Raw genomic sequence first — 27,939 nt, 5'->3', positions numbered from 1 at the left:
TCGGATAATTGCAACCACTCAAATACACACCTGAAGGCACGTACTTGCAAAACCGAACACCAATTAGCCAACTACAAAAAGCCCTCAGCGTAGCCATTTCAAGAACTTTGCAAGCATGGATGGAGGGAGAGCAAGAGGAAGAGGAAGAGGTAGAGGAGGAGGAGGAAGAGGAGGAGAAGGCCGAAGAGGCCATGAACGGACCCATATTTCTGATGAAATAAGAGCAACTTTGGTGGACCATGTCATCAACCATGGCCTGACTATGAGGGAAGCTGGGCAGAGAGTCCACCCACATCTAAGCCGCTTCACAGTGGCATCTGTAATACGAACATTCCGACTAGAAAACAGGTCTGTCTTCATCTCACTGCCTTCTACTCTACTCAGATGGTTTCATAGCACTGTTCTACAGTATATCACATTACCATATCAAGTGTACGGGGTGCTAATGCTCCTTTTGCAGCCAAAGTGGCTGATTCCTTATATTGAAGTACAGTGTTGTACAGTGGATGACACAGTACATACAGTAAAGTACTGTAAGAAAAATAAGCAAACCGATGACAATATGTGGTTGTATTTCTCTAGAATGACTCGAAGACCTTCTGGGGGAGGACGCCAACGCCTGTTCACACAACGGCAGGAACTTGCTGTTGTGGACCTAGTGAGGGCAGACAATGCCATCCGTCTCCACCAGCTACGACGGAAAATACTTGCAGACAGGCGAGTGTTCAGCAACATAAACCATGTGAGCATCACCACCATCAGACGCATCTTGGGTAAACTCAGCATCACCATGAAGCAGCTCTACAGAGTCCCATTCGAGAGGAACAGTGACAGGGTCAAAGGACTTCGAGCTGAATATGTACGGGTACGTGTAACTGTCCCTTACATTTACAATAGAGTATTGGTGAAGTCCAGTAGCAGCTGAATATGTACCATATCAGTACCACATGGATCTATTCTGAGAGCTACACAGGTACCTGTGTGATGGGGTGAGGGTGCTGTATGTGTAGCACTGTAGTACAGTGACATGTTCCCCTTTTTTTCAGAGAATCTCGGCCATGGATGGAGCTGCACAGCCTCATGAATACATTTTCATTGATGAAGCTGGATTCGACCTGAGCAAAACAAGACGACGGGGTCGTAATGTAATTGGCCAAAGGGCAATTGTGCACGTCCCAGGGCAGCGCGGGGGAAACATCACATTATGTGCCGCCATATGCCTTCGAGGGCTTCTGCACCATCATGCAATACTAGGTCCATACAATAGCCAACACATACTCACATTTCTAGATGCTCTCCATGATATAGTTGTACAGAACAGAGCAGAGCAGCCCAGGTTTGTGGTGATATGGGATCATGTCAGTTTCCATCGGGCTGCTCTGGTCCAGGTCTGGTTCTCCAACCACAATCAATTTGAAGTGGTATACTTGCCCCCTTACTCACCATTTTTAAACCCTATTGAGGATTTTTTTAGGCTTGGAGATGACGTGTATATGACCGCCAACCACATGCCCGCATGCCTCTTCTGCAGGCAATGGAACAGGCCTGCGGCGACATTCAGGTGACAGCAATCCATGGATGGTTTCGACATGCAAGAGGATATTTTCCCCGGTGCCCAGCGGGAGAGGACACTGCTTGCGATGTTGATGAGGTCCTGTGGCCAGACCCCAACAGACGGCGGGATCCATGAGCCCACTTATGCACAATTGTCATGGTTTTTTGTGTTTACAGTATAGTGTTTTTTCTATTGCAGTATTATTGTGTTGTGGTTTTTTTTTTTTTTGCTTTATCTGAATTCATGGTACTGCGATGTACACTATTGAGTAGGTCTATTTGCGTTTTTGGTTGTTTGGAAATGTGTCTCCTGTAAATGTGCCTTCTGAATACACAATGGAAATCAAGGACTGCAGTGTTTTATGTAAAGAAGACTAGTGTGTTCCCCCTGATCTGTAAGTGTTTGCATATGATGCAAGTATGTGTCATTTTGTCAACAGAGTTACATTTTGACAGAGGAATGTTAGGTTTTGACAGCAGAGTTTAGGTTTTGGGAGTGGAGTTTCATTTTGGCACAGATGTGTATGGTATATTTCCCAGTGTTGTGTCGTGTTTACTTGTGTTTAGAGTTTTGGCACAATGAGCGACGTTTTGCCAAATGTGTTCAAGCAACGGGCAAAAACTGTAATTCAACCAGTAGTTAAATGGTAAATGGACTGGTTCTTATATAGCGCTTTTCCACTCTTCTGAGCACTCAAAGCACTTTACACAACTTGTGCATTCACCCATTCACACAACTGACATTCACACACATTCATACTCCGATGAATGCATCGGAGAGCAATTTCGGGTTAGTATCTTGCCCAAGCTTAGGCCTAGTCTGCATGCCAAGGATATTTGGCATGCAGACTAGGGGAAGCCGGGAATCGAACCACCAACCTTCCGATCAGTAGATGACCTGCTCTACCACCTGAGCTACAGAAAGAGGCATATCACCAAAAACACAATGTCAGGCTCTCTGGCCTTAAAGGTCTGTGAACGTAGTGTGATGTACAAATTTGTCATAGGTGGGCCAAAATAAGGGTATACATGTACAAAGTAAGGCTGGACGATTAAACCAATAAACGCATATTACAGTTTTGCCCACTGCTTGAACACATTTTGCAAAACCCCGCTCGCTGTGCCAAAACTGTACACACAAGTACACATGACACAACACTGGGAAATATACCATTCACATCTGTGCCAAATTGGAACTCTACTCCCAAAACCTAAACTCTGCTGTCAAAACCTAACATTCCTTTGTCAAAATGTAACTCTGTTGACAAAATGACACATACCTGCACCATATGCAAACACTCACAGATCAGGGGGAACACACTAGTCTGCTGTACACAAAACACTGCAGTCCTTGATTCCCATTGTTTATTCAGAAGGCACATTTACAGGAGACACATTTCCAAACAACCATAAACGCAAATAGACCTACTCAATACTGTACATTGCAGTACCATGAATACAGGTACAGCAAATAAAACAACAACAACACAATAATACTGCAATAGAAAAAACACTATACTGTAAACACAAAAAACCATGACAATTGTGCATACGTGGGCTCATGGATCCCGCCGTCTGTTGGGGTCTGGCCACAGGACCTCATCAACATCGCAAGCAATGTCCTCTCCCGCTAGGCACCGGGGTAAATATCCTCTTGCTCTCCCTCCATCCATGCTTGCAAAGTTCTTGAAATGGCTACGCTGAGGGCTTTTTGTAGTTGGCTAATTGGTGTTCGGTTTTGCAAGTACGTGCCTTCAGGTGTGTATTTGAGTGGTTGCAATTACCCGATGTGTTTTGTATTTTGGATACATGTGTTTTCCGAATGGCACCCTGAGATTTCATTTTGTGAGCGAAGTGTCTTATGTATGAAATAGAGTGTAGCATGCAGGACCATGTGTGTTGCATGAGGGAGTAGGTGTGTTGCATAATTGGTACTGGGGTGCAAAGCAGCGCTTTTGTTTAAGGTAGGGGTACATGTGTTTGAGGTATGGTAACAACAGCTTCACGTTGTGTTACTTTAGTCTAAGCATGGGTTTATAGTGTTCAAGCAACGGGCAAAAACTGTAAACTATTTCAAATGAACTTTTACTTGATAGAAAAATGGTCAATAGAAACTCAATAGAACTCATTCCATGTATTTTTTGACAGGCAGAATGAGAGGCCAGTGACAATAAGAATAGTGCCTTGCCGAACCAGTTGTGGTAGAAATGGAGTTAAAGCTTTGTCATGGTGACACAAACAGGGTAAGAGGAACACGTAGTAGTGTTTGGGCTACTGCGGCTGTACACACCACCTCAGTTGAGTTTAGGTGAAATAAAAGACAAAATGACAACAGAAAGTGTTGTCATTTTGTAAAACTTGAGTAACAGCAACATGGCATCTCAACGGACAACCCAAGAAACACGGACATTGTTAAAAAATTAGGGTCAGAGAGATTTGGTGGAGTGGAGATGTGTTGATGCATGAGAAGAAACCAAGAGACCTTGGTATCAGAAATGCAGCTGCCTACTATATTAAAAAAGTACAGAATATTTAGATAGTTTTCATCATCATGCTATGTAACTAAAATGTTATTTTATTATCTTAATTTTAGTTTACTAAAACATTTTCGATCATGTGGCTCATATCTTTTTTAACCTATAGGTTTGATAGAGAAGCGGCTGACTGGCACGACTGGCTGACTTTTCTTCTTATTTCTTCCTTTGATAACAAAGCACCTCATTCTCTGAAACACCCAAATTCCCAAGTATGTACCATCAGTATCAGCCTCTCATATTAAACTCTCTGTGAGATCAGGCCAACCTGCTCCTCCTCGCCACTCGTGCCCCACCACCAAACCAAACAATGCCCCTCAGGGAACCATGTCAATCCGAAGCCTGTAAGAGGGGAGCTTGACGTGGGTCTCAAAGGACAGCCGGCTCCCCTTTGCTCCGCTGCTCAGTGGAGGATGAAATTAGCCAGTGGTGGACCCATCCATGGCGGTGGATCAATCCAGACAACCAAGCAGCCGTGCTTGACCATGGCTTCACCTTCAACACCACCACCAAGAGCCCACAAACTACGCCCCAATAAGCCCTCATACTCACCTCACATTCATCCTGCCTTTTGGCCCCACAATTTAAAGACATTTAACCCCGAGAATGGGGTGGGAAAGCAGTGGCATGGGGTTAGAGATTGGCTCTTTCACATTAGGTTAGGAAAAGTTGCTGTTTAAGTCAAAGCCTGTTTGGTATTCCGTGGAGTGTGCATGCACTGGAGCTGGTGTTATATAAGCGCTGAACACTCTGCATGCCAGAGGATACTACTTTCATTGCCTTTCCATAATTCTGGCATTCTTAAATTTCCTTGCAGATTTATTTCATTTCAGTCCACGATAAAGCTACTGTCTAGTTGCCTCATATGAATTTGTGCAAATACCTCTTAAGTCTGTATCTATTTCTTGGTGAATGCAGTTATGTGACAGCACTGGAATGAAACTGGAAACCGACATGTAATATATGCAAGATCAAGCTTACCTTGCCTGCATATCATTATTACAGCAGTTGAAACCCAAAATAGCCATACCACCGAATCTCATCCAATCCCCAAAACGCAGGACTGGTCTTTCACGAACATCCGAGCCAGAAGTCCCCAAAGTTAACAGCGCAATTACCGTGAGTGTCTATTAAAAGGGGCATAAAAGATGGATGAGTGTGATTCACCACTACATCAGACACATAAAAGAAGCAAGATGTGGAGGAAGAGGTGTGAACTCCAATCTTAGAGCAAAGGAGGACAATTACACCGGGGTTTTAAAGGATGAGATGAGAGCTTGTCTTTAGAGTCTATTTGCTCCGAAATGAGCTGAGGAACAGTGAGGAGAGCGGGGAGTTTGTTGTATGATAGGTAGCTGGAAGGTAAATGACTGTCATTTGCTCTTCCTTGGAGTATTAGCTCCACTGTGCGGCTAATTTTGGCTGACTTCTTTTATTGCTTCAAGTGAGTTTTCTCTGAGATTTAGGGACGCCAAATAAAAAATAACAGGGGGCGGGGAGGAGGGATTATATGAAGACGTCTTCCTTATATTAAGCATATTTTTACAGCTGAGGCATGGAGTGGACTCATTTAGATAAACTATTTCTCTACCCGAAATTCTATACTAAATTAGTTTGTCCACTGTCAGAGGTTTACGTGAAAACAGGCTCTACTTTGCTGTTTCTCTTATAAAAGCCAAATCAAATCATTTCCATCTTTCCACCAAATGTCCTGTATCCCCAGACAATGTAATGTTCAGTAATGGCTTAAGATTGGGAGCAGAAGTGAAAACACGTTACATCAAATGCACTTCCATCTGCACCAAGTTAGAGAGTAAGGGAGGCCGGTAAATGCAAGCTGTTGTTGTCACTTTCAATAGACATCACAATGAAGACAGCACCTTTCAGAGAATGTTCCCTTGAAATGTCAGGGCCATTCTCGGGAGCCTTGAAGGACGGCGTCTCTTTAAAAGCAATATTGTCAGTAAACATACAAGGCGGAGGCTGTCTATCTGCTTTTGCCATCAGAGCATGGTGGAGGATGATAATCGCTGCAGAGGAACGGCACCTGCAGGAGGTGAACTTAACCTTTTTCACTTTCTTCTCCAGCTGCTGGTTGCTGTTGTCCCACAGTCCAAAGCTGCTCTTTTGATGCAGGAAAAAAAACATGTTTTCCATCTTAACTTACCCAAATCCATTTCCAGAAATCTCTTCTGGATGTCATGAAATTAAAGGCTCTCTGTCTCATCAAAGTGATCACACTTATCTTCTTTGAAATCTTAACAGGCCTTATGAGACTTTGATATATACAAGGCTTCTTTTTTGCACTGTTATTGTATTCTTAATGTGTCATCAACCACAAAACAATTCATTAAGTTTATTGCTGGATGAATCAGAGACGCATACAAATCTCTATTATCTGTTCATCCTGAATTTCAGTTAGTTGCGATATGGTTTTCACAACTGCTGTGCTACTGAAAACAATAAAAATGCAGCAGCAGATAGAAGCGTGCTCTGTGCTCTGAGGGCTCTCTGATTGGTGCAGACAACACCTGACTAAGACGCAGTCAAATTTCTTTTATAATACTAAGTAATAAGTGAGCTTTTTACAGGGCTTAAATACAGTTTGAGCTAACCTTTATTTCACATATCACCTACGCAGTCTAAGGAGCTCGGAAAGAAAAGCGTCTGGACTTTTTTAAGTTTCTTGGGTCTCCCTAGTAACACCACCATATTTCAGAAGGTGGCTGTGTGAATAACTGCAGTTATTCATGTGGATCAACTGATATTTTATCACTTACACAGATAAATGGGAGAAATGTTCAAATCATAATTTTACTACATTGAAATGAATAAATAGATATATCATAAATAGTATGATTAAAATATTTTCTTCGCCTAAGATTTTTCTCTTCTAACTGTCTTTCCATTGAGAGATGCACAGTCACACTGGATCTTGTTTCTCTTTGTGTTCTTTCTGTAGACAGTAAAAGTGAAAATAACTTGGCAAGCTAATCCATGACATTTTTTTGTTTTGTTTTGTACGTCTACGGTTTTTTTTTTTTATTCCCCTACAAAAAGGAAACTCTCATCTCATGGTACCATCTTTCTTCTATCTAGTGCAAATGTGTTATCCCCAAGAGCTTTGTTGTCAGTTAAATAAGATAATCTTCTGTGCTGTAGCTTGCAGTACATACAGACCCATTATTTCATCCCACTTTTGTTCTCCTTTGATTTTATCTTGCTGAATATATCTCTGCTTTGGCAAAGAGTACATGTGCACCTGGTTCACATGTTACAGACGCAACAGCTTAAGGGATCATATTAAGTACATATTAAAAATTGGATTCGATTTGAGATCCTTTTTTAATTTAATAAGTGAAGTATGAAAACTTACCACTGAGGCAGGCATGAAATACTACAAAATCTGTTGGAACTGGGAGTTGATATTCCAGTTCCACTGTTTACCACGTTAGGGCCAGACTTGCCAAGCACGGCAAATTAGGATGAGGCCACAGCTGCAGAAAAGCACAGATGGGAGTACTCAACTTAAAGTTATCTATAAGGTACGTTTAAAGAACAACTGTAAAAAAAAGATTAAATCAATAAGAAAGCAAAAAAAGGAAGATAGGCTGATAGCTTCTAGGCAATCAGGCTTCACTGTGAAAGCTTCGACTCAGAACTGCAGCTCTATCACAAGTTTATAAAACAAATTTAAATGCCTGCTGAAAGATTCACAGACTTGTAGACACTGGTGTGTTTTTTGGGTTTTTATTTTGTGTTATGTGTGTTGTATAATACCTTTTATGTGACACTTTTATGATCTTCTGTGTATGACCTGCTAAGGGACTACAAATGCAAATTAGCTTAAGCTATCTCTGGTACAATGCAATGAATGGGAACATTCATGTTAATATTGTACATGGTTCTTTTCTCAAACCAAATTAATTAATAATAAATTTTTAAAAAGAGCACGTAAGAAAGTAGTAAAGTTACAGGTGTTAAACAGAAAGTCATTGGAGGGAGAAGATTTGACTAGTGCATTGGGTAGAAAGTCTTTTCAGTGGTTTACTACGGTGGCCCCTAGAGACAAAGCACGTACAAACTCCAAAACACTTGCAAACTCCAAAACACTTGCAAAATCCAAAACACTTGCAAACTCCAAAACACTCGCAAACTCAAAAACACATGCAAATTCCAAAACACAACGGAAGTGCTCCAGGACGCTAGGGGCAGTGTTGAGCTCGATTTGCAAAAAAAACGGCAAGTTTGTCTGTATGGGACGGTCTAGTCTCCGTCGCGCTTCCCAGGTTGCCTAGCAACCGTGATACTATTTTTTTTTTTTTTTTTTTGGCCTGTCCCGTTTGGCTCTTTTGCCATCAGAATTGTTGTCTAAAGGCAAAGAAAGATGCCCAACGGATTTACTTTACCAAACTGACCATCCCAGCCTTGCCGTAATGGTCCATTTGATTCAACTTTTATTGTTTATTTTATTTTCACTTACTGAATACGGGACAGACTTGACTGGGGGAAAGAAGGGGAGAAAGAAAGAGGGAAAGAGAAACAGCTGAGAAGAGGGACGGGGGAGAAGGGCAAAAGACAAAAACCAACAGAACGGGCAGAGAAAAAAAAATGCATATATCGATCACCTGGATCACCTGCTGAGAAAGAAAAAAGAAAGCAAGCAGAAGAGAACAAGAGTAATAGAATAAACAACATCACAATGATATATGGGAATATGACAGTAAATACTAAATGTTAAACATTATTGTGCAGCACATAAGATCAACAGAACACAGTGTGCTTTGAGGTAGGAGCCAAAAAGGGTGTAGTTTGTGGGTGTGATCACCCGTGTGTACACCTGTGAGCATGGACGCGTTTGTTTTTTGTTTTTTAAAAGGTTCCTTCATGTAATAATCTGCTAGAGGGTGTGGGGGGGCCACAGCCCCGTCCTCCAGGGCGTGAAGCAGGTATGGAGGAGATCAAAACTCCAGACATCCAGAGGCCCCCAGAACACAAGAGACCAAGGAAGACCAACAGAGGGGCAGCTGCGCCACTGTCCCGGAAAGAGCTGAGGAGAGTCCCAGATGAGGGCTCACTCAGCAGCCGCGGAGCAGAAGCCAGGGGGAGTTGCAGTGACGCGCCCGTGAGCTCCGCCGGCAGCCAGCTGCGCCTGAGTGACCGAGCCCCAGGCCGAGAGGCCGGGGGCACCCCACCTCCGAAGTGGCCCGAGCGAGCCCCAGGCTCCAGGCCCCGATAAGCGGCCGCCAAGGAGTGAGCCGGTGTGTACCTGGACGCCCATCCCTGGACACAAAGAACCACCAACGCACCGATGTCTGAGGGGGTCCGCCACTGGCAGGGGAAGTGGTGGTAGGGGGAGATAGGCCTCCAAACCTTGGAGGGCCTGAGATGTCCCCAGAGAGGTGGCGCCTGACACCCAACCTGACATATAGACACAGACATACAGGCACACACAGATACAAACATCCATTCCCACCCTCATGCTCTCATATGCACTTACTCCACACTCAACCAACGTGGAGACAGACATAAAGAGACGTTGTACACACGATCACACTCCCCAAGCGTACTCTACAAGCCAGGTCTAGGTGCCCCCGCCCCTGGAGGGGGGAACTGCACCCAGACCCAGGTGGTGTTTCCCTTTTCCCTGCGGTGGGGGGAGGCAGACCGCCCCGACTCCGCAGCAGCAGGAAGGCTCCACACTCCAGACCGCAGTCGGACGGCCAACTCCTCCTCCTAGTCCTAGCCCCCCTTCTCCAGCAGGTCGCAGAGAGGTGGGCAACGATGCCAGGGGTGGGGTGTACACCCTGATGGTACTTTGGACTCCGTGTATCGTGCCCACCCCCAAGATCCTATATGTATGTGTAATGAGAGTGTGAGTAATGTGAATGTCTAAGTTGTGGGATAAAATTGAGGCAGAGGCAGCCAGAAGGGGACAGAGGGGGGGGGGGGGGGGGGGTAGCCTCCTCTGCACCCTGGTGACATACCCCTACTCCAAGGCCCTGCATGTGTGGGTGGTTGTGGTGGAGCGGGAAGAGGGAGGCAGCTGGAGATGGGGAGGGAAGGAAGGGAGGGGCAAGTGACCCCTCCCTAGGGCCAGCTCCCCCGCTGACCCCAGTAGGCACCCCCATACTCTGCGACCCGCCAGGGAAAGGGGGCCCAGGCCCATCCAGACCGGGCCCAGTGCAGCAGCGCCGCCCGGCCCCACAGAGCCCGGGACAGTCCACCCAACCCCACCACAGAGAAAACTGCACCCACCCCACCATCCACTCATCTTCCAGACTACATAAGACAATAAACACCCAGGCTGAGATCTTCCTCCACCTCTCCTGTATCTCCCCCTCCTGCAGAGGGAGCTCCTGAGGAGAGGAAAGCTCCTGCAAGATGTGACAATCTCCCCCACCAGTTGAAGAGCCCCCCAGGTGGCTCGACGCACCGGCGGCACCCTGCTCCAGGGCTGGGCCCCCATGCACCCACCCGCCCACAACCCCGGCAACACACCAACCAGGACCCAAGCCCCGAGGCCCGGTCCGGGTCCCAGCCCAGAGACGGAGCGCCCCCAGAACCTCACGCCCATCCCGGACCCACCCAGGGGCAGCCAGGCTACCAGGTCAGTAACCCACGTCCGTCAGCACAGACCCTCCCCTAGCCCCGCTGCACGCAGCCACGAGGAAACAGTCACCTGAGAGCCAACAGAGCCCCTAACCGGACATGACCGCTACCCCGGGTTGAGCCCCCCAAGGAAGATGCCTCCGGGGAACCCCCCGACGCCCTAAGCCTGTCCCTACCCCCACACCAATCACAACAGTGAAGGCGGGACCAAACTATGACCCCCCACCCCCACTAGGTGATGGAGCTGATCAAAGGAGCCCAGAGCAATTGATCTGATGTGGTGGCAGAGGCTGTATCAAGACTAATGTAATCTAATAGATAATTTCTATATTGGTTAGAATTAAGATTATTTTTATTTTTCCAGTTCAACCATGATACTAACCGCTGGAAACGTATCATACAACTTGGTTTGACAGAAATGAGGGAGAACATATTTTGTTTGTTTGTTTGTTTCTACAAGAGCTTTGTGTGATTTGATAAGTATCTGAGGCTGAGACCACAGGACAGTACAACATGATTTTTGGGCTTCATTTCTGTACTGAACAGTTATTTCAAGATTAGTTAGTAAATAAGAATTAGCTGATGTTGTTCATGAGACTAAAGTCATATCACTTTGGTAATGTAAATATAATATGGCCAATATTATAGTTATTATATTAATCATTATTAGCTATTACAGCAGTGAACATGAACTCTGTGCCAAATACTGAGCTTCAGTACAGATTCAAGTTGCAGTTATTTATATGTCTTATCACCTTAAATCTTCACTCAAAGACAAGTATCTTTGACAGTGCATATATAGGTATATCATATATAAGAGACAAATGTTGTTCCTTCAGTATGCTGGCATTACTAAATTTGGCTCATTGCTTACATATATTTATAAAAAGAAAATGTACAAGCTGTGATAACTGTTTCTGATAAAATAAGGAGTAGACTGATATATGAAATATTCCTTTATTGGGTGAGAAAATCAGACCATGTCATAACTGCTTTAAGTCATACAGAATAGATATCAGAGCCTTAAACAGGCTGGCTTCTGCTAAATGGGTCAAACTGGGCAGAAAGTCTACAAACACATAACATCCTTATAGAATATGATGTAACACTATAGATCAACTTACCTCAGAATATATAAAGCATATAAACAATTACAGCAATATGATGCAACAAACACAGCAGTGCTACTGATCCAAAATACTCAAAGCTTCATAGAACTGGAACAAATATTTATTTTTAGGTCCATTCTGCTGCTGATACATACTTTAGGTTTCTGAATATTAAACTTGTTGCTGCCTTTCATAGTGTGTAACTTGAAGGCCCTGAGTACTTTCTCCCACACTGAAAACACTGGAATGATAAAATTATTTGAACATTACCTAATAAGACTGATTCAGGACAGACAATTAGTTATTTTAAACTTTTCTAGCAGTCCTTCACAAACAGGGAAGAGTCTGTCTATTCTCTCCATCTGTCAGCTGCTGCTGGCTCTTCCTCCTCCTCTTCCTCACACACTGTTGAGTAGGGATGGGTACCGGTGTCCGGTGCCATGATGGCACCGGTTCTGACATAAACGGTAGTAACCAGACCGAAAAGCAGCGCACATTTCGGTGCTTTATTTCGGTGCTTTTTTTTTCCTGAGCTGTGATACACTTCTAGCCAATCATTTTACATTTCCGAGGATAGTAGGCGGGGCCAGGTACGTACGTTCTTTTAGAGCAGAGCTACAGATTAAAAATGTCCAAGGCGAAGCGGTCAAAAGTCTGGCTGTACTTCACAGCAAAATATGCAAACTCAGCAGCCTGCAACAAGTGCTTTAAGCTGATACTGTGATACTGTCAAAGGAGGTAACACCAAGAATCCGATTAAACAGCTGGCGACGCATGGCGTTTTTTTTAAAAGCCCAGAAATGCGCCGTATTTGATAGCTTGCTGCGAGACCTCACACCGAGCACATCTACTGCGGGTGGGTTGCCTGTTATGCAACATCCCCCAAAAACACGAAGAGGAGAGTCCTGGCCCCTAGCCCTGCCAGTGTAGCAGAAATGATGACGGATGATGATGCAGCTGCAGCCGTTCTTTTATGCGTGAGTAGCTAAATGTTGTTCGTGTGTAATTTACGTTGAGTAGGCTAACCACGTTATTACATTAATGCATGTAAGGTGAACTAGCAAACATCATCATAGCTACATGCGGCTGTCTTCTTGTTTGATGGCAGATGCTCCCTTCACCCTGGCCAAAAAGGCTAAAATGACCAAAGAAAAAGTGGAAAACAGTTAAACATGAGAGGTTTTTGGACAAAGTTTGTGTTTTTTCCATCGATTAAGCACTGCTTCCAGCCAAGAATGATACCATATATGCCCCATAGCTGCAGAAAAGGCTAACATTGTTATCTTTTTACAAAAAACAGCTGAACATGAGAGGTTTTTGGACCAATTTTGTGTTCTCCATTCTTTAAGCACCGGTTTGAGCACCGTTTGAGCACCGGCACCGTTTCAAAAGTACCGATTTGGCACCGGTATCGGATAAAACCTAAACGATACCCATCCCTACTGTTGAGTTTGTCCTGGTGGATCATCAGGGGTGCAAAGCCTCACAGATGATGTGCAGCAGTGGGTCCCTCAGTCTGTCCTCACTCTGGACACTTGCAGTTGTCACACATGGAAATCAAATGTGTGATAAGCTGCAGGATTCAAACACAAGTGTAACTTATAAACACATGTTCATACTTTTATTACACAATCAGAGAGAAAGAAAAAGAGAGCGAGTGCAGGACAGACAGACAGGTGGCAGTCTCAGGTGTATACACTGCTACATCCATCCATCCATTCGCTTCCGCTTTACACTGCTACAAAACAGCACAAAAGAAGGAGGATTTAATGTTTGTGTTATTACGAAACAAGAAGAGTTCCCAGATGGTACAGTGGACACATGTGTGACTCCTGTGATTAAAGCATCTTTCTTTCAGCTTAACGAGTGAACCGTCAGCTCGTTCAAACACATTAAAGTCAGTTTGGCTCGACGCCACCGAACAGAGGCAGCAATATAACATAGCTAACATTAACAGTGCAGTGGATCCTGCTTGTGCCGTGATGTTCAGGACTGCAAACTGAGCAGCATCACTGACTTTCAGCTTGTTGTGTTTGTGGATATATGACTGACTTTAATTATCCACAAAATCATCACAATCTCTGTAAGATTAAGGTCGACTATATATATATATTTTTTTTTAAAGTAAAGGCTTTAAAACCAAGTTAATTCTGAAAGTACAGACATCGCTAATGTCACATAACTTTCCCGACATATGGCCAACAATAATGGTTTAATGTTCTTCATTAAAAAAATATTTGCGCATAAATAAGTGACATAATATTCAGTACTTACTTCTGAAAGTTTACTCTTCCTCCGCTCCGCTTCCACTGTTTTTTTTCGGCAAAATTATCCACACCACCACCGCACTATGAAGTCTGGGATATGTTGGGCCATGAAGGCTACACCGACCCATCCTTAAAATTCAGGGAAATTAAGAACACATTTGAGGGCCGCATTTTGAGCAGCCTTTGAATTGGGACAGCCTTCTCTTGTCGCTGTGACGTAATCGGCCTTAAAATGCGGCCTTTAAGGCTGCAAACCCCAAATCCGGTCATTGGTACTTCCTGGCTTGTGTAGTTACTAGGTAACAAAAGCTCAACACTGCCCCTAGCGTCCTGAAGCACTTCCGTTGTGTTTTGGAGTTTGCAAGTGTTTTGGAGTTTGTACGTGCTTTGTCTCTAGGGGCCACTGTAGTTTACTAACAATGTACTGTGAATAAAGGCACTGCAGATCGTTCCAGTAAGTATACCAATGCTTTCAACACGTGTTGAGAAAAGACAAAGAAATTCATTGTACCAGTTAACACTGATTTTCATTGTGGACAAATCTCAGGGCAGAAATGTGCTTAAAAAACCCTGAAACACGTCAAAGCCAAACTATTACCCAAAACTGTGATACCCAAAATATACAGCCTATCGTTATGTCTTGTACTGTGATTCTGGGACCTGACTGAACCTCTCTGGGATAGGTTCAGTTAGGTTGTGCTTTCTTACACAGAAACACTTGAAAAATAGCAAAAAAAATCATATTTTGCATCCAATTGAGTCCAATTAAATCCGATTGAGAACATTTGGGGATGGATGGCAATGAAGTTTACAAAAATGGACAACAGTTCCAGACAGTAGATGCTCCTCGAGTGACCATCTTCACCACTTGGAGAAATGTTCCTACTTACCTCATGGAAACGCTTGCATCAAGCATGCTGCAACAAATTTTTGAAGTGATCAACAATGACAGTGGAGCTAGTCATTACTGAGTTTATGTTTTCTCTTTTGGGGTGTTTACAGGTTTTTTGGAGGTGTGTGTAAACTTTAGATCAGCTGTAAAACAGCCTGTTTCAGTTTAAGCGTTGTTTTCAATAAATTGCATACTCATAAAATGCTTTGTCTCATTCCCATTTCTTCTTGTTGCATCTTGAAGCTCTACTTGGAACCTTGTTATGATCCAACCATGAAAAATATGATTTTTGGCCATTTTTCAAGTGGTCTTAAACTTTTGATCAGGACTCTATTATTGAAGGCCAGAAAAATGTGGGCCTCTGCTATAAACACTCAACTTAGTTAAGAGTTGCAGAACAGAGGTTGTACACACTCGTTCTCACAACTTCTCCCCATGTCATGCATCTATCAGCACCGTCACAGCCGCATCTGGTGCAAAATAAGAAATTTTTTTTTTTTTTTTGGTGTTAAATCTGGTGCAGTTTGTAATAAATTGCCTGCTGCAAACCTTAGTAAATCACATTTCTGTGATCATTTAAAATACAGTTCCCTCCCCAAAATGTGTTTCTCAAAGGGCAAATCCCACAAAACATATGCAATAAATTTAGCTGCAAAAGGAGCTCTGATGCTTCACCTCTGTAATAAATCTTGATACAAGCAAAAAAAAAAGGTTTTGTGGTGGCACAGGCAGTTAGTAAATCTGGACCTAAAAGTTCAACCTGAGGAGAAGTTTCAGAGTAAGTACCTAATAATCCACTTAACATTTCTATTGGTTGACCTTCTGTACTACTACTACAACTGGTCCAGTCCTGTAATCTACAGTTCACTTTACCATCCTCCACTGAGCTGGGAAGTACCTAGTAAGGTTGATGAGACAGATTGATCAAAAAAACATTACACTTTAATGAGAAACTAGCAATCATCGAGAATTAAATGCCTAAATCTAACATGTTCAGTTCAATACCTTTATTGACTGGGCCAGAAGGTTGGAAACCGGCAAGGGATTGCCACACTGGAGCAGTCTCACCTATTTGTTAGTTATAAAACTGCTACTGTTAGCTTGATAAAGCTGGGGGGAATGAACAAAGGGTGACAAGGTTTACATTAGAGGAAGGGACAAACTGTGGAAGAACTAAAGAGAGAATAAAAAAGAAGAAAAGGAGAAAAAATTCTCACCATCGTGTATTTCACGCTAGAGTGAGCATGTGACATATCCAATTTCTAACCTGAGACACTTAGTGTGTCTTTGTGTGGCTCAAAGGGTTAGAAGGGAGGTTACGGCATTACTGATCCAACAGTGTGTGTGTGTGTGTGTGTGTGTGTGTGTGTGTGTGTGTGTGTGTGTGTGTGTGTGTGTGTGTGTGTGTGTGTGTGTGTGTACTGAAAATGGGGAGGTTGGATCCAGATAAAAAAACCAAAACAAACATTTTTCTTATACTGAATGCTATTTACAACAAGTTTTCACTATTTGAATGCGGTAGTCTCACAGAAGGCTTGTTTATTTTCTACTGGAGCTCTTTATACAGTAAATTTGTGTGCATGCAGGAAGGAAATAATCATTTCACATTTGTTACCCTCTGGGGAGAACCCACTGAATGCCCACAAGAACTCAGACACAAGACACACACACACACACACACACACACACATACACGCACCACCCCTTCTAGCCTCTCCTGAGGCGCTTTAGCACTCCCATCATCTTCACAGGCTTTTAAAACCACACTGATACACGGGCCACTGATGTCAGTCACACCAAAGTAAAAAAGTACAATGACGTTTTTTTTGGTTTTGTTTTTTTTGTTTGTTTGTTTTGTTTTTTTGTTGTTTTTTTTACCCCAGACACAGATTTGAATCAACAACTTAACATGCGCCTGATTAGTTACAAACCGACGTGTATTTTGTTTGCACACATTTTCTCGCTAATTACTCAGCTTTGTTTTCTTCCGCCTGAAATCTGTCACTACATGCAATTCCAAACAGTTCTTCCCCCATCAAAGCAAATGTGTTAGTTAACGACATAAGCTCTTCAAAAAAAAAAGGATGTTTGACGTGTCTTTTTAATTGCAACCAGTTATTTTGAGAGATTTTTTTTCCCGTGCCTCTGGTACATGCTTCTCCCTTAAGCTGACCTGGTGGCTCACCAATCTCATTGTCATAATTACCATCGTCACAATCACTATTATCTTAATTGGCCTTATCTCCTCGTTAGCTGCTCGTTAGCTAATTGACTCGGAGAATATCCCGACAAACGCTTTGCGTGGCAACACAAAAGGCAACAGACGGAGATCAAGAGGAGACATCTGCCTGTTGAGAGAAGAGGAAAAAACTGCATCAAGCTCAAGCTCATCTGTCACGGTAATGACTGTCTCAACAACGATGCACAATTATGCGGAGGGAAAATCTCTTGCTGCCGCAGCCGCCACGCTAGTTACACGCGAGGACACGCGCACGCTTTTCTCTAAGTGCTTACATTAAATGTACAGGCAGATGCTTAATGACATGTTCAGACAGACCAAAGGCACAGGGATGCAGAAAAAGAATGCAATTATACACTAAGTAAGACACACCGCATTGAGTTTCTGTGTTTCAAAGAGCCAATTATAGGACACTGAAAGGAATGGTGAGGAATACTGTAATTACATTGCACTGATGGGTGTGGAAATATATCAGAGTTATCATCAGTTAAAATGCACATGTTTCAACTATTCATTTATCGATGTGAAGGTGGCTTAGAAGCAGAAGACTACATCTTTTGGCAAAAAATAAAAAAATAAATACATCTTTTGGCTGCTTAATGAGTTCTGTGAAGTTTGTGAAACCAACAAAATTTCCAACAAAATCAGTTTTCCCCATTTTTCCAAACCAAAGCAATTGTTTTCCCAGAACTATTTCTTCTTGTACTGCATCATCCTCTTATTGCTGACCTCCTCCTGCTGCTCATATCGTCTCTATTTCAGCACTGACCATCTCCCCCACACATACCTGGTGCTTCGTCCTCCTTTCAACTATTTCTCCCCCTCAACTTTTTTGTCACTCCTTGCCACCTTCCTTCATATACTCCATCTAATTTCCATTGCTTCCTCCTTTTCTTCCTTTCTTTCTTTCTGTAGGCTGTTTTAGGGTTGTGGAGGCTGGTGGTGTCACTAGTAATAGGGTCCCATGGGTACTCTGTACACTATTGCAGGGGTCTGACTACTGCCTGCATAATATGAAAGGGGAGGTTCTTGTGATTTCCTGTCCTACTTTGCAAAGGGTCTGTGGCTAGCTGTGTGCATCATGCATCAAGCAACCAAGAGAAGCTGACCTTAGCAGAGGAGTTTTGGCATTTTCAAGTGAGGGCAAGAAGCACTGCGTGATTGACAGTCTGTAGTTGCTTCGGCTGAAATACTGCAGACACAAACTGCTGTAGTTAATGAAGACCTCAGGTATAAAATCTTTATTTTGGCAGGCAGTACTCTTTCAGTGCTGACTGGAAGGTAGCAATCCACACAAAGTGCTGCTGGTCTCGCTCCATGTGTAGTCATCTGCAGTTCTGATCTAGATGACTACTATGCTGTAAATTTAATGACTGCTAATTATTAACTGTTGATGTTTGTAACCACTGGGTTACAAGGGTTAGGGTTATTGTATTGTATTGTCTTTGAATATATGTACATTTCAGCAGGTAATTTCAAAGGCAATGTTAATAAAATATTTTACAGACTGACAAATAAACCAGAAGTAATGTGGTAATCATGCGTAAACGACATTTGTGAAAGAGCTTGTGTTGTAAAGACCCTCCAATAACAGAAAGAAAACCCCAACAATGGCACCACCCCCTATGAGAAACACTTGTCAACAGTAGAAATTAAGAACTCTTTTTAAACAGAAAGAACCCTCCAGGCATCCAGGGAGGGTGACATGACAAAGACTAGAGTGTTTGTAACTGTGGCCCCCAGACTCTGGAACTCCCTTCCTTCACTATTGTATTACTTTTGTATATAAATAAAGACCAGAGCGGTAACAGAGCGCACTTCACAGGGCCCCCACTCTGATGTGAGCACTCTGTGACCACCCTTGCAAGTAAAAACTGCAGCGTGTGTCTCCACTCTCTGACTCTCAGCTGAAGAAGTGTCTTTTAGAATAAATCTCTTGACAGCCTGAGATCTGTGGACTCAGTGTTTTCATTTAAAAAAACAGCTAAAAAAACATCTTTTTAAACTTGCTTTTGGTTGATTTCTGTTTTTCAGTTTTAGCTTTTCTGTGAAGCACTTTGTGATTTCTGTCTTGAAAGGTACTATACAAATAAAATGTTACTTACTTTTACTTACTAACTATAAGAGAGAGAGGAAGGGTTTCTAATAACTGCTATTTAATAATATCTAATGATTAAATAGCAGTAGTAGTGTATAAACATACAAAGAAGATAAAAAGCTGAGTGAAGTAGAAATGCTTAATGTATGATAGGAAGCCAAGCCTCCAGCAGCCTGGGCCCACTGAAGCACAATTTAGGAAGCGTTCAGGGTCAGCTGATCCGTAACTCTAAGCCTTATTGAAAAGGAAAGTGGGTGTCTATATCCTGAGCCATGGGCTCTGTTAGTATAATCTGGTACAACCAGGTCTTTAAAATATGATTATTTAGCACTTTGATTTGATTCTCAATTTAACAGGGAGAAAACAAAGATATGCTAATAATGCTGCAGCATTCTGGATCAGATGAAGGTCTGATAGTTCTGCACAGTCAAACAGAGTTTTGGAGGTAAGTTGCCTGCTAGCTTGTAAACTGTTTCACTTGGAGGTTAAATAATGACATCATCATTTTCTACTCTCAGAATAACTATAACATTCGTATATCTTTAAAGAATATTGGCAGAAACCAGGAAATGGTGGCGTGGAAGTTTCTGCCAGTCAACACTCTGGGCGTGGTCCCTGGCTCTGCTGCAGTGGAAGGGTGGTACGGTAAGCTCACAGGGCGGTGCCGGGAGGTCAGAGGGGACAGGTGAGAGGGATTGAAACTAATGAACTCTCCCCTCTTTTTAGCGTCTGGATTCGCTGGAAGGAACCAGGTGTGTGGTGAGGGAAGGAGCTGGAAAGCTGGCTTCAAGGTGCTGAAGCAGTGGGAAACACTGTGTTTTCAATACTCGAACTGGATCGTGGATCTTGATCATTTCATAAACACATTTCAAAAGACATGACTTTTACTTTGATATCAAGTTTCTGTTTCTGGTTTACGTCACGCTAACTCAACTTTAAATTTAAAGTCGGGAAAATGGAACAATTCTTAACCTTCGTATTTCTTATCATACAGCTTCAACACCTGCAAATGAGTTACGCATAGATCTCATAAACATAATTTATTCATATTCATTATGCTTTGTGCAAGATTTTATAATAGTTGTCTACAGAGATTAATTTAAAAAGATTTGCACAATTTTTGAATGTAACACATTTTCTTTCTTTGGACTCGCTGATTTCAGGTGAATAGGCAGGACAAAATGTGCAAAAATTTGTCCAGATGTGAGGTTTGTCAAAGCAGTTTCCTGATTACATGACAGTGCAGTTTTTGATATGAGTTTTAATTTTTGCCACTAAAATCAATGAATAGTCATGAAAAATAATCACGGTCTCAGTACTGAATAAAATAATAGTGACTATCATTATTGTCTTATCTTAATTCTCCCCAAGAGACATTAATGTTACTGACTATACTAACTTGAAAGTCCAAACAGATCACCAGCCTTTTTGTTCGGACTGTCAATAAACTGTCCGAGCACTATATAGAATGTTTTTATAAGTAGACATTTTTAGAGAAAAATCATCTACTTAATTTTAAGCCTGAAGAACATCAAATTAAATTAGAATTTCATTTATCAGATATCAGATTGTCCTTTTGCCTGATTTTATTTTAGATTTTCTCTTTTTATGTCACACCAGTACTTTAATTTCTTGTTCAAGTTTTTATTTTGGTATTTGCTGCATTAATTACAAGTCAGATCCTTGTTAAATATTTTGCATGTCTTTCCTTTTCCGCCCCACTGAATCAGTGACTTCAACATCCATCAATTTAAATGTTATTCTTTTCGTTTACTGTTAAATTCCACCAGTGGACTGTCCCTTTAACCTCTGTCTTCAAGCACTAAACAGTGTTTTTCCAGGACTACCTGCTACTGATTGCATAACTATCTGTCGCCCCAGTGTATCACATGTCAGTTTCACACCAATTGGGAGCATAAATTGCATGGAAGGTCCAGCGAAATTTGCATGTACGCAAATCTGGCATTTGCTCGCCTACACCTCAGCAGGTTGGATGTTATCCTGCAGAAATGGTCTGTCTAATGGATACCCTGCTGAGTCAAATAAAGAGGTGTGGAGAAGGAAAAGACCAAAAGGAAAGGCTTTAGATTTGTTGAATTAATTCAGCTATATATATATATATATAGGTGTGTGTGTGTGTGTGTGTGTGTGTGTGTGTGTGTGTGTGTGTGTGTGTGTGTGTGTGTGTGTGTACACTACCACAGTCGCCTATCAGAAAAGACAATGTAACAAGAGTCTTAGTGGTACAGAGTCCAGGAGGGTTCAAAAGTCTTGAGGGTGAGGTAGGTTTTATCACTGCAAAAGTCTTATCTGACATTTGTCACAAGGACAGGTCTGGAGAGATAATTGGAATGAGATTCCTTCTCTCTTCCTGTATCTTCCTCCCTCCTTCCTCGCTCTTCTTTTTGGTCACCACTCAACACACACACACACACACACACACACACACACACACACACACACACACACACACACACACACACACACCCTGTACACGTTTATCTCAATGTACTTTGGGTGCCAAAGTTGGTCCGCAAGCCTTTGCTTTCAGATCTCAATATCTTATCTTCAAGTTAGACACCCACGGTTGGCATTTTAAGACGACACATACCGACTGTGCGTACACAGATAACCACCACTACTACTCGCTGTCACTCACAATGGCCCACACACAAGCTGTGAGCATGTGCGTGTTTGAGTGTGGGCGAACAGAGGATACTTATTCGTTGTTCTCATGTGATGTGTGGAGTGATGTGAGCATGCTTGTTTGTAATTTCGAGAGCGAAAGAAGCGTGTGCAAGCCTCTACTGTACGCAAGTCACTATTTATATGCAAGTTGATGTATTTTTGTTTGTATCCATGATGTGTGTGTGTGCGCGTGTGTGTGAGAGATAGAGATTTCCATGTATCTGCCTGGTGTGAGCGATGGTAAGCACTGATTATGCAGTAATGTTAGGGTTGTCAGGAAGCCAGCAGGCAGCCTGGTTTTAGCCACAGCAGGAGGTGGCACCATTATACCAGCCTCAGTTTCAAACTGAGAAATATGCCAGCCTGGACAAAAGGGTGTCTTTTCTATGTTTCATTTTATTCTGATTGGAGCTCAGACTGCCGGTAAATAGCATGCTGTTTCTATTTAATTGCCAGGTTGAGTAGTATTAAAGAATACAAAAAACTTAAAGGTGAAGTAGTGGTCATTTTTGCTGCTACTGTTAAACACACATATGTTTTAACTGGGATAAATTAAAGTGGTAAGGTTCCAGAAAACAAATAAAAAGAACTTTATAACTGATTTTCAATTCCTTCATCACTCTTACTTTTTGATACTTTGTTTTCCTACTACAACAAAGGATAGAGGCAATCCAGTCGTTAAGTGATGACGTGACAAATCCTACTTCCGGGCCTAAAGTAGTCTGCGTTTAATATGGCTTTTGTGTTGTTAACATGTTTAATGTTTTGTATTTTCTTCTATTTAATCTCAAAAAGCTCCTAAAACAGTCAGTGAGCACTGTTGACCTACCTCGGCTTTTATTACAGCTAATCATTTATTTAAGCTCAGTTTTTAAAACCTTAGGATGTAACTACAGCCCAGCCCATGCAGCAGTATATGAATGACTAACCTCGTATTATGGATGGATTATCTCAGTTGTTCTCCTGGCTGAAGTTTGGTCCTTTTACAGCATCCTGCCATGCGATTACATTTGTTTCTGACCACCGAGAACACTCACGGTAACTTTTATCGAGTGGAAAAAAAGTTAGCTTGTTTATATTATGCTAACATAGCTGTGTCGCTAGCGGTCACGTAGCACATCATTATATACCAGCTAGCCCAACTTCAGTAACCCTACAAACGTCACTGCTTTTTAGTTTTCTGTCTTCATTTATGCTGGAAGTGATAACAGAGCTGTACGTTTTAATTTGTTTCCAAAACCCCGCATTCAGGACATGCTATATTGTATTTAGATAGAAGCTAGCGAGCTAACTCCCTGCTAACTTCTAACTCCGTTAAATGTCATAAATTCCGTTTTCATGGATGCCTGGACGTCAAACTCAATTGTTACACCTGGTAGAGCAGAACGCTGATTATTTTATTGAAGATGAAAGACTTTAGACAGTTTTTCAACTCTCAGTAATGCCATAGTGATCGTTTGATATACGGACCTGCAGCGGAGTTTAGGTCCAGACATGGCTAGTGACGTCAGACTGAACAACCGGATAGTGATCGTTTGATATATGGACCTGCGGCGGAGTTTAGGCCCAGACACGGCTAGTGACGTCAGACCTAACGACCGGATGGTGGACGACACTTTGACATGTGGATCATAACAAAGCACAAAATGCAGAGTACCCCACAGCATACACTTGCACATGAACCAGTCGCCCACCTGCTGCCGTACTGGCTACAGTGACCCATCAGCTCACAGGATCTCTACAAAAAGTACCATCACCAGCTGCAATCCAGGAAAGTGAAGTTGGAATCCATTTGATCACAGAATGGCATCAGGAATTGTCACGATGGTGAAAAGACCAGTCTCCTTGCACGGACACATGAGCAGGGAAATGGCAGAAGGAAATACTTATAAGCAACTTAACAGTGAAAATGATTATGTTGCTGTGTCACAGAGAAATAAAATATACTTGGGGAGATGTTGATATAAATGGGTGGTTCCCAAAGTAAATTCTATGTGAATGACTCCATTTAATAAATACTTTATGTATGTAGCTTTAGATTTGTTCAAATGATGTGTTTTATGGCAGCCTGGTAGTAACAAAGTGCATAAAGATACAGTTTAAATTGTCCATCCATCCATCCTTGTCCACTTAACCATTCCAGGGTCATGGTTAGGAGCTGAGCACTAGTTCATCATTTGAGTTAGCTGCCTTTATGCTTGAATGACATAGTGATTTTCTGTTAAGTGGCTTAATAATAAACACTTTTATTGAAAATGGTCAGGCACACAGACTGGACTGAAAATGAGTGAAAAAGCAGCCAATGTCCAAAGAAAGACTTTGGAAGGCCCACACAAAGGCTAGAGAACTATTGTTCAAGACCACATTAATAAAATTACAACAATGTCTGGCTTTTTGGAATTAAACCTTTGCAAGCACTGTTATAGCTACATTTTCATTTGACAAAAGTTTTGGTCACTCTTCATTCTCTCAACAAGGCTCACGAAGTCCTCACCTGGGACATTTACAAACTGTTCAGCCTTTGACCACAATGCTAAATATTAGATACGGTGGAGAAGAGAGATTAACAGAATGCAAAAACAAGCAACAAGCAAGCTTGGCATAAATTTGCATAAATTTTCTAAAATTTGACGTGTACATTTCTGATAAATAAATGTAGGTCCCGCCAAAAGACTGGACTGGATTACAGATAGAAGGGCACATTTCTGTGTTTTCAGTTCATAAATTATTCCATCACTGGTTGAAATGCAGCACTAAACCAGGACAGAGCCGCCGCTGTGTTTTACACAGCTGTAGTCACTCACTGCTATACTCCAGACTCATCTGTACATGTTGATGACAATTCGAACAAAAACCTTAAAATTTGGATCCATTGCTCCACGAGGCCTGTTGCTACTGATTTTCAGTCCAGTTCTTGTGTAATTTGACATAACTCATAACTATTTTTCTTAAGTATTTTTATTCAGAGAAGGGAGTCGGAGATTGACAGGCGGATTGGTGCTGTGGCCACAGTGATGCGGACGCTGCACCGGTCTGTCATGATGAAGAGGGAGCTGAGCGTAAAAGTGAAGGTCTCAATTTACCGGTTGATCTACGTCCCTACCCTCACCTATGGCCACGAGCTGTGGGTAGTGACCAAAGGAACGAGATCGTGGATACAAGCGGCGGAAATGAGCTTCCTCCGAAGGGTGGCTGGCCTCTCCCTTAGAGATAGGGTGAGAAGTTCAGCCATCCGGGAGGGGCTCAGAGTAGAGCCACTGCTCCTCCACATCGAAAGGAGCCAGCTGAGGTGGTTCAGGCATCTGACAAGGATGCCTCATGGGTGAGGTGTTCCGGGCATGTCCCACCGGGAGGAGGCCCCGGGGCAGACCCAGGACACGCTGGAGAGATTATATCTCTCGGCTGGCCTGGGAATGCCTTGGTGTTCCCCCGGATAAGCTAGAGGAGGTGGCTGGGGAGAGGGAGGTCTGGGCCTCTCTGCTTAGGCTGTTCCCCCGGTAACCTGGCCCCAGATAAAGCGGAAGAAGATAGATGGATGGATGGATATTTTTATTCATCTTTAGGCATGAAAAGATGAATAAAGTACATAAGAAATACATCTATAGTAATATTAAACGACCAGTTGGTGGCAGCGTATGGAGTTACACATCAGTGTCCAATGTAATGGGTTATGTGCAAGCAACACTGACACAAATACAAGAAAACAGCCTTTGAATAGCTGTCCACTGTAGTGACCACTATGCGTGATAGGGCCCCAGTGGAGTCTGATTCTTTGCTGGATTGTTGTACTAACCTCTGTATGTGTAACCCAGCTCGCCTAGTGATTTCAGCGCATTTTCTTTGCGCTCTTTGCTAACATCAACTTCTCTTGTGTGCAGACTTCCATGAGTCATCGCCTGTTTCCCTTCCTCGTGGACCCTGAATTAGTGAGCATTAGTGTGAGTGAGCTGTGACAGGACTGGATTGTGGATTGTTGTGAGTCACTGGCTGCATGAACAGGAGTTTGGACCTTCCCTACCTGCACCTTTCCCTGGCTGCCCTGGATCGCTATTTCCCTCTCTGCACTGTATGTATGTCTGTATATATATTCCACCTGGTGCTACCTTTGTAAATAAACCACCTTCTGACTTTTACCCAGCGAGAGTCCTGCAAATGAGTCCTGCGCTCAAAACCTTGACAGAGACCATTTCAGATGAGGCTTTGGTAAACAGTAGTTGTATTAACCCTTTAAAACTGATCAGAGCGGGCACGCTCTGTTTTGCGCAACTATTTTTAAATCCCTGTAGAACTGCAACCGCGTAAGCTAGCGCAATAATTTATTTTGCATATGAAATTGGAGGAGTTGTACTTACATCTTATGCCATCAGCTTGTCCTAGGTCACGGTTTCCTTCCACATATAGCTTTGCAAAAACTGCATAAAAAGTGCTGGCAGGAACAAAAACATAATATTCCAGAAACACGCTTTGCTGATCCGATCAGCTTTTTATAACACTTCCTACATTGAAATAGACGACAGCGCGAACTATCGCATGCCACCATTACCTGCCCGAAACCGGAAGTCATTTTCGCGGAAATGTAGTTTTTTTTTTTACCATTAGGGCCTCATGAGCCTGGTGTTTTTAAAAGTTATGTTTGACTTTATGACTTCCTGTGTCGTTTCTGGGATGCTTAGGACTCAAATTGCACTGCTAGAAATAGTTTATTCTGATGCATATGCTGCTTTTTTGCAAATTTGCACTATAATATTTATTTTCGTTTTTCCTGCAGTATATAAAAATTGGTATATTTCAAAAATAAAACTATGAAGACACTCAAAATAAGTTTCCTGTGGTGGGAAACTATTTTGTGCAACTTTTTTGTATTTAGAGTTTTGAGGAATGAGCCTCTTAAATTTCTCTAACTAGAAATATATGTTAAAAAAACAAAAACAATTATCAATTTTTATGTAGTTTATTGCACTTTTTTGCTATTTATGTAATTACTATGCACTTGATGCATACATATTATTAAAATTTGGGCTATAATGGTTTTATTGATGTATAGGAACTTGAAATGCTCCCAAAAATGGCACTACAACATGTAAAAATATAAGCTCTGGCGGACTTGGTTCTATGGTAGGTCTTAATCTGATCTCTGATAACAACGAGACGGCCTACCTGAAGGAGATTAGGAATCTGGAGAACTGGTGCCAGAGGAACAACCTCCTTCTAAACGTCAGTAAGACAAAGGAGCTGATAGTGGACTTCAGCACTAAGCAGGAGAGGAACTACCAGACCCCTGTCATCAACGAGTGCCCAGTGGAGAGAGTGGACAGCTTCAAATACCTCGGAGTTCACATCACGCAGGACCTGTCATGGTCCTGTCACATCAACACCGTGGTGAAAAAGGCCCGTCAGCGTCTCTACCACCTCAGACGCTTGAGAGACTTCCAACTGCCCTCCAAGGTGCTCAGGAACTTTTACTCCTGCACCATAGAGAGCATCCTGACGGGAAACATCTTAACCTGGTTCGGGAACAGCACCATGCAGGACAGACGAGCTCTACAGAGGGTTGTGCGGTCAGCTGAGCGCACCCTCCGCTCCGAGCTCCCTGACCTGCACTCAATCTACAGCAGGCGGTGCTGGACCAAGGCCAGGAAGATCGTGAAGGACCTCAGCCATCCCAACAACAGACTGTTCTCTCTGTTGAGGTCAGGAAAGCGATTCCGCTCCCTGAAGACCAACACAGAGAGACTGAGGAGGAGCTTCTTCCCGCAGGCGATACGGTCTCTCAATCACACCACCACACAGTACTGACCCACACATACAGTTCTTACACACACACTGGACATTCTGGACATTGTTTTCACTTCATCACTTAAATCACTTTAAGCATATTTGCACTGCACAAGACATAATGTGGATTGCACAACACTGGTCACTACATTCTTCATTTCCGGTTAATAC

At 42.7% G+C, this 27,939-nt stretch overlaps 1 protein-coding gene across 1 annotated transcript in view; it reads left to right on the top strand.

Annotated features, from left to right (window-relative positions):
- The first annotated feature begins 385 nt into the window (after window positions 1–385).
- LOC113012986 (uncharacterized) overlaps window positions 386–27,939 on the top strand; it is a 40,653-nt gene continuing 13,099 nt past the window's right edge. The window contains exons 1-2 of the mRNA XM_026153479.1: window positions 386–865; window positions 1,047–1,336. Coding sequence (XP_026009264.1) covers window positions 446–865; window positions 1,047–1,336 — 710 coding nt within the window. The 5' untranslated portion in view covers window positions 386–445. The remainder of the gene's footprint in view (window positions 866–1,046; window positions 1,337–27,939) is intronic.

The sequence above is a fragment of the Astatotilapia calliptera genome, chromosome 20, assembly GCF_900246225.1.
Source record: "Astatotilapia calliptera chromosome 20, fAstCal1.2, whole genome shotgun sequence".
NCBI classification, from domain to species: domain Eukaryota; kingdom Metazoa; phylum Chordata; class Actinopteri; order Cichliformes; family Cichlidae; genus Astatotilapia; species Astatotilapia calliptera.
This window is presented reverse-complemented; position numbering and strand designations above follow the sequence as displayed.